This window comes from Terrapene carolina, unplaced genomic scaffold (genome assembly GCF_002925995.2).
Source record: "Terrapene carolina triunguis isolate 2854851 unplaced genomic scaffold, T_m_triunguis-2.0 Scaffold33266, whole genome shotgun sequence".
Taxonomy (NCBI): Eukaryota; Metazoa; Chordata; order Testudines; family Emydidae; genus Terrapene; species Terrapene triunguis.
Window position 1 is genome coordinate 1 of NW_020697617.1, and position 7,216 is coordinate 7,216.

At 68.8% G+C, this 7,216-nt stretch overlaps 1 protein-coding gene across 1 annotated transcript in view; it reads left to right on the plus strand.

The window, feature by feature from the left end:
- Positions 1 to 6: 6 nt before the first annotated feature.
- RRP12 (ribosomal RNA processing 12 homolog) overlaps positions 7 to 7,216 on the plus strand; it is a gene marked incomplete at its 3' end in the record, with an annotated part of 13,865 nt that continues 6,655 nt past the window's right edge. The window contains exons 1-13 of the mRNA XM_026663308.1: positions 7 to 115; positions 562 to 645; positions 1,217 to 1,293; positions 1,775 to 1,880; positions 2,236 to 2,352; positions 2,576 to 2,714; positions 3,477 to 3,604; positions 3,872 to 3,970; positions 4,184 to 4,275; positions 4,456 to 4,567; positions 4,777 to 4,868; positions 5,026 to 5,140; positions 5,796 to 5,938. Of these exons, the coding sequence (XP_026519093.1) occupies positions 1,217 to 1,293; positions 1,775 to 1,880; positions 2,236 to 2,352; positions 2,576 to 2,714; positions 3,477 to 3,604; positions 3,872 to 3,970; positions 4,184 to 4,275; positions 4,456 to 4,567; positions 4,777 to 4,868; positions 5,026 to 5,140; positions 5,796 to 5,938 (1,220 nt within the window). The remainder of the gene's footprint in view (positions 116 to 561; positions 646 to 1,216; positions 1,294 to 1,774; positions 1,881 to 2,235; positions 2,353 to 2,575; positions 2,715 to 3,476; positions 3,605 to 3,871; positions 3,971 to 4,183; positions 4,276 to 4,455; positions 4,568 to 4,776; positions 4,869 to 5,025; positions 5,141 to 5,795; positions 5,939 to 7,216) is intronic.

Genomic DNA, 7,216 nt, shown 5'->3' on the forward strand with positions numbered 1-7,216 from the left:
CGCTGTCACCGAGAAGTCCTCGCGCACCTTCCTGAGCGGCTTGAGCGACTGCACCAACCTCACCTTCAGCAAAGTGCAGCGGTTCTGGGAGTCCAGCTCCGCCGCGCACAGAGAGGTGGGCGGGGCGCTCCGCTTGGGAGCGGGGGAGACTCTGGCCTTTGCCTCGGGGGAGCGGGGTGCTCTGGGGCCTTCCTGAGCACGTTGCCCCTGCCCTGGCCCAGATGCCGTGGAGAGGGTGGGATGGCGTGTTCTGGGGCCAGGTTCTTGCCCCTGCCCTGGCCCAGATGCCGCAGAGGGGGTCGGATGGCGTGTTCTGGGGCCAGGCTGTTGCCCCTGCCCTGGCCCAGATGCCGTGGAGGGGGTGGGATGGCGTGTTCTGGGGCCAGGTTCTTGCCCCTGCCCTGGCCCGGATGCCGCAGAGGGGGTCGGATGGCGTGTTCTGGGGCCAGGCTGTTGCCCCTGCCCTGGCCCGGACGCCACGGAGAGGGAGGGGCAGCGTGTTCTGGGGCCAGGCCCACGTCCTGTGGTGCTCACCCGTCCCCTCCTGTGCGCTCTCTGCAGATCTGCGCGGTGCTGGCTGCGGTGACGGAGGTGATCCGCTCGCAGGGCGGCACGGAGAGCGAGACCGAGTACTTCGCTGCGCTGGTGAGTGGCCGTGTGCGTGGGGGCAGGTCTCAGCTAGAGGTGGGGAGCAGCCTGTGGCTGGCCCCGAGTGTGCCCTGTGCTGGGGGGCTCTGGAAGGGACCGTGACCTTCCCTCTGCACTGGGCTGTCGCGGGGTAGCTGGACGTGCTGCGTACAGCCGGGGGCTGCGGGGGTGTTAGTGAAGGGCCCTGGGGACTGTGGCAGCAGAGCTCTGGCTAGGAGTGCCAGGAGCTGACCCCTGCCCAGCACCCCTGGCTCCCGGGGCAGGGGGGTGGGTCCTTCAGCGAGCCGGAGGTGAAGCCGTCAGGCAGCGTGAGTTCCAGGGACATGCTGGACTCTGCCATGCTGTGCCTGGTGGGGCTCCGGCCGGGGGTCTCGGCCAGGCGGCTGCAGTCCATGGGGGCTGGGGATCCGTGAGTGGGCTTGGTGCACCCCGGAGGCTGGGCTGGCTGCTCTGCTATCCCTGCCATGGAGCGCCAGCTGGGTCGTGGATGCTCCGTCACCCGGCCCGGGGAGCTCCCGGCTGAGCCTGGCAGCGGGGCCCCCCGTGCTCACCCCGGCTGTGTTGCCAGATGACGACGCTGGAGGCCGTGGAGTCGCCGGAGTCGCTGGCTGCTGTCGCCTACCTGCTCAACCTGGTGCTGAAGCGGTGAGTCGCCTCCGCCCATGGGTTACTCTCGCAGCCCCGGGGGGGCTGGCCGGGGCCCAGGCAGAGCGAGGCAGGGGCCGGGGATGGGAACAAGGTGTAGGGGACAATGCAGGGTGCTGCTTGCAGGCCGGCAAGGCTGGGGGAAGGTGTGGCGGGGGGGGGGGGCGGGGCGGGGGGGGCAGGGCTGCAGGAAGCATTGTAACAGGTACGGCTTTGAGCCATGGGGCCGTGTGGCTGCTGATGTGCTGGTGTCTCCGAGTCGAGCTGGGGCAGGGTCACCCCCTCAGGGGACCCCTCGGCCCATGTCGGAGGGTCCCACTCACAGGGGGGGTCTCACCTTCCAGCGCCGGGGTGGGGAAGGGCTGGGAATCACGGCTGTGTCGGGGGGGGGGGGGGGGACAGTGCAGCGCATCTCCCATTATCCCCCGTCCCCGTTGCCGGGCCCCCAGCCGCACTGACACCCTCCCTTCTCTGCCCGCAGGGTGCCAGGGCCCGTGCTGATAAAGAAGTTCTCGGACACCTCCAAAGTGTTGATGGGCATCATGGCCTCGCAGGCCGGCAGCGGCCCCTCCTCTGCCCTGCGGTGGGTGAGTGCCACCAGCAGGAGGCGGGCAGGGGGTCACTGGGGTGCGGCTGGCTCAGACTCCCTGCCCTCAGCGAGGGTGTGAGCAGTACGGGGCCCATCCCCTTGTGCTGAGCCTGGCGGGGAGGGGAGGGGTGTGTGTCTCCCCCCAGCATCCTGGGTTCCTGCCGTCCCTGGATGGGTCAGGCTGGCGGGGGTGCTTGGTGTGGAGGGAGGGCAGTCTGACTTTCGGGGCTGGGGGGGGGGTCTGGCGTGCGGGGGAAGGGCAGCCTGACCTACGGGGGGAGGGGGCTGGCAGTTGCCCCGGCTCGGGAGGGCAGCACCGATACCCGTGTGTCCCTGTTGGTCTCTCCCTGCAGGTGCTCTCCTGCCTGGCCACGCTGCTGCGGAAGCAGGACCTGGCAGCCTGGAGCTACCCCGTCACGCTGCAGGTTTACCATGGCTTGCTCAGCTTCACAGTCCACGCCAAGCCCAAGGTGAGCCCAGCGGGACCCTGTGGGGTGCCCCCTCCTGCCCCCCAGCTGGGGCCCTCTGTAGCTCTGCCCCAGTCTGTAGGGTCTTGCTGGTGCCTCAGCCCTGGGTCTGGAGCTGCCTGGTCTGTGCAGTGCCCTGGGCGTGGGGGTCCCAGCCCAGCCTCCCCGATCCTTGGCAGGAGGCTGCCCGGGGCGCCCCCACTCACCCCGCTCCCATGCTCGGCAGGTGCGGAAGGAAGCCCAGCACGGCGTCTGCTCCATTCTGAAGGGCAGCGAGTTCCTGTTCGGGGACACGGCTCCCACGCACCACCCGGCTGCGCAGTCCACAGCCCGGTTCTGTGTGCAGGAGATCGAGAAGTCCGGAGGTACGGGCGGGATGGGACGGATGGACGTGGGGTGCACAGCTGTGGGGGGTGCATGGGGGCCTGGCTGGGATGTGGGGCGCACTGCTGTGGGGGGTGTATGGGGACCGGAGGGGTCGTGGGGTGCACTGCTGTGGGGGGTGCATGGGGACTGGAGGGGGCGCGGGGTGCACAGCTGTGTGTGGTGCAGGGGGACCGGAGGGGGCTCGGGGTGCACAGCTGTGCGGGGTGCAGGGGGATGGGAGGGGCTGTGGGGAGTGCATGGGGACCGGAGGGGGTGCGGGCTGCACAGCTGTGGGGGGTGCATGGGGGCCTAGCTGGGATGTGGGGCGCACTGCTGTGGGGGATGCAGGGGGATCAGAGGGGACGTGGGGTGCACAGCTGTGGGGGGTGCATGGGGACCGGAGGGGGCACGGGGTGCACAGCTGTGGGGGGTGCATGGGGACTGGAGGGGTTGTGGGGTGTACAGCTGTGGGGGGTGCATGGGGGCCTAGCTGGGATGTGGGGCACACTGCTGTTGGGGGTGCAGGAGGACCGGAGGGGCTGTGGGAGGTGCAGGGGGACCAGAGGAGTCGTGGGGCCACTGGGCGGCTGCTGGGGTCTGTGCTGGGCTCTTTGGCCCCCGCGCTGCTGCTGCCCGTGGGCTGCGCTTGGTGGGTTCGGTGCTGCGCTCTCGGGGCCCGGCAGCCCCTGGCAGAGGGGTTCAGTCATGGGGGCTGAGCAGGGGGGGCTGTTCTGTGTGTTCATCTCTGCCCCACTCCACAGGTACCAAGGAGGCCACCACCACCCTGCATGTCCTGACCCTGCTCCGGGACCTGCTGCCCTGCCTGCCCCTGGCCGTGGTGAAGACCTGCTGCGAGACCCTGCTCCGCGTCATGACCCTCAGCCATGTGGTGAGCAGCCGGCTGGGCTTCCGGGAGGGAGGGGACCCGTCACTGTCCTTGGGCCCCAGCCCTCCCGCTCCCTGCCAGCCCGGGCCAGCTCCGCAGGGTCAGGCAAGGGGGCCCTGCAGGGTACGGGGAGCGTGCGGGGGACGCCTGGACTCCATTTGGGACAACCCCGCCCCTTCCTGCTGGGGGGGATCTGCCCAGGCTTGTGGATGGAGGGGCCCAGTGGGGCGGCGTGTTCCCCCCTCGCTTCTAACACTGTGTCCTTTGCAGCTGGTGACGGCATGTGCCATGCAGGCCTTCCACAGCCTCTTCAGTGCCAAGCCTGGCCTGGCGTGCCTATCTGCCGAGCTCAACGCCCAGATCATCACCGTGAGTGCAGGGGGCGGGCGGGCTCATGGGGTGGGGGCAGGGCAGGCTGATGGGAGGGGTCATGGGGTGGGGAGAGGGCAGGCTGATGGGAGGGGGGGCACGGGGTTGAGGGGTGGGGGCAAGGTCACGAGGTGGGGGCAGGGTGGGCTGAGGGGAGGGGTGGGGGATGGGGGCAGGTGGGCATCTTTCACTGAGCCCGCCCTGCCCTGCCAGGCCCTGTACGACTACATGCCCAGCGAGAACGACCTGCAGCCCCTGCTGGCCTGGCTGGCCGTCATGGAGAAGGCACACAGCAACCTGGCCAGGTAACGGGCTGGGCCGGGCCTGGGGTGGCGGGGACCCCCATGGGGGAGGGTGCGGGGGGCCCGGGGGACGAGGGGGTGGCGGGGGCCCCCATGGGGGGGGGGGGGTGCAGCGGCGGGGACCCCTGTTGGGGGAAGAGGGGTGGGGGCTCTCCCTGGTGCTGGACCCTCTCTCTCTTGCAGGCTGCAGAGGGACCTGTGCTGGGGGCACCTCCCCCGCCTCTTCACGGCTGCCGTGAGCTGCCTCCTCTCCCCCCACCCACAGGTGCTGGCGGCCGCGACGCAGACGCTCAAGGTACCATGAGCAGCTCCCCCCCCCCCCCCCCGGCCTGTCCTGGGGGTGGCTATTCCCGCCCCCCGCCATGGGGCACCCGGCTTTGCTCGGGCAGGCTGCAGTGGAGCTCTGCATGCTGGGATCTGCCCCGCTGCAGCCTGCTCCCTTCCCTGGCCCGCATGGGGCTGAGGGGCGTGGCTAACCCCTCCCCTCGTGACTGCCCCCTGCAGGCTCTGCTGAGCGAGTGCGTTGCTCCCCACATGGCCGAGCTGGGGCCCGTTTCTGCCTCCGGACCCGCCTCCCACGTCTGCAGGATGTTCAGGTGAGTGGGGCCCGCCTGGCTGTGGGGCTGGGCCTGCCTCGTGGCCCCTGTCCCGCCCCACCTCCGGGCTCTTGGGCCTGCCCTGCGGGGAGCCCCTGCGGGTGCAGGCGCTGTCTGTGCCCTGGCGGTGCTGAGCCGGTGCTCTCTCCCGGTGCAGGGCGGTGGAGGAGGGCTTGACGTACCGATTCCACGCGGCGTGGGCCTCCGTGCTGCAGGTGCTGCGGGCCTTCTTCGAGGTGTGCGGGAAGCAGTGCCATCCCTTCATGAGGAAGGTAAGGGGGCCGGGAGAGCCTGGGTGTGGGGTGCCCAGCACGGTGACTCGGAGAGGGGCCTGGGCTCGGGGCTCCGGGGCTGGGCCTTGCAAATGCTTCCCACGAAACAGAGGCTGCTGAGAGCCGGTCGGTGACGCTGGCTTCCCAGACGCTGGCATTTGGGTGGCGAGCGGGTGCTTAAAGCCCCGTCCTGGGCATCCCAAGGGCCGTTCTGGAGGGGGAGTCCAGCAGCGGCTTCCCAGACCCGGGCCGGCCGACGCTGCGTCAGCTGGCCCAGAGGGGGAGGAGTGTGTGCATGGCACCTTGCTGCCCGGAGCCCGTGTTGCTGTGGCTAAGGGGCTGCATGTCCCCATGGGCCGGCTCTGCCCTTCCCTCCTGGGCAGTAGGGGGTTCCAAGCGCTGTCCTGGGGCCAGAGATCTCTGGGTAGGCTTGCTCCTGCCTCCTCGGTCCACCCAGGCTGGTGCAGGCTGTGCTCCTCCTCAGAGGTGGCTGCATTGGCGCTCGGGGACGGGATCTGCTCTGAGAAGGTCTCGGACTGTGACCAGGCGTGTGAGTGGGGCGGGGGGACACACACCTGCCCTGGGCGTGGGCTGCTCCCCGGCCCAGGGGGCCTCTGGGAGGATTCCGTGTGACTAGCCCGTCTCTGCTTTGCAGTGTCTCCAGTCCCTGTGTGACCTGCGCCACTCCCCACACTTCCCCCACACCAGCGAGCTGGACCGGGCGGTGGGGGCTGCCGTGGCCAGCATGGGCCCCGAGGTGCTGCTGCAGGCTGTGGCCCTGGAGATAGACGGCACAGAGTGAGTACGACCCTGCCCGCGCGCGGCTGCGCCTCCCCCTCCTGCAGACAAACAGCTGGACCGGTCCAGGGGCCGGATCCTGACAGGGCTGTACCAGGAGCCCTACAGCTTTACGCATTGGCATGGAGTCACGGGGTCTGGTCTACGCCCCAGGCTGTCCCCAGTCTGCCGGGGGGTGACCCCTCTAGTGGGCCGGACCCAGGGCCTCTCACAGCGCTGCAGGGGCAGGACTCCTGACCAGGCCTCTGGCACCAGCAGTCCCTGTCTCTCCCCGAGGCTCCCTGCAGCGAATACAGCCAGGCCAGACGCGGGCTGGAGGCTTGTGCTGTAGCTTTGAGTGTTTCCGGGGAAACAGGCAGAGAACTGGCTATTAGTCCCCTGGCCACAGGGGCTGGAAGCCCGTCGCCTCGCCCAAGGGTGAAGGTAACAGCGCAGACCCTTCCTGGCAGCCCAGCTGCGCTCCAGTGAACCCCCACGGTCAGGCTCCTGAGCCAGTTCCCAGGTGTCCCGGAGCCCCAGGGTCAGTGCTGCGGCCCAGGAGGAAGAGTGAGACCCCGCGGGGGCCTGGCCCACGGAAAGAGTCCCTAGGACCATAAGAACGGCCACACTGGGTCAGACGAATGGTCCAACTTCCTACTATGCTGGGGGGGGGAGGGTTCAACCCCCGCTCTGCCCCAGGCCCCACCCCCACTTCACCCATTCCCCCTAGGCCCCAGCCCCTCCCTGCCTCTTCCCACCCCATTCCACCCCCCAGTGCCTCCTGCACACCTCGGAACAGCTGATCCCCAGTGGGCGGGAGGAGCTGGGGGGGGTGCTCCAGCCCTGGAGTAACCACGGAGTCAGTGCCTATGAAGTGAAGGAGTAAATAACACTTATTCACTTTCTCCACACCAGTCATGATTGTATAGAGCTCGATCATATCCCCCCTTAGTCGTCTCTTCGCCAAGCTAAACAGTCCCAGCCTTTTTAATCCCTCGTACGGAAGCTGTTCCATTCCCTTCATCGCTTTTGTTGCCTTTCTCTGCATCTTTCCCAGTTCTAATCAGGGTTCCCTCTAATTTTTCCCACCCATGTGCGGAATGAATTTTATGTGCACCAATGTGGAAGTGACCCGTGACACATCACCTCCATATTGGTGCACATCACAAAATTCATGTGGCAGGCGTGGGGCCAAGGGGTATGGAGTGTGGGAGGGTGGGGCCGGGGATGAGGGGCTCCGGCTGGGGCTGCGGGCTCTCGGGTGGGGCCAGGGATGAGGGACTCCAGGCTGGGGCAGAG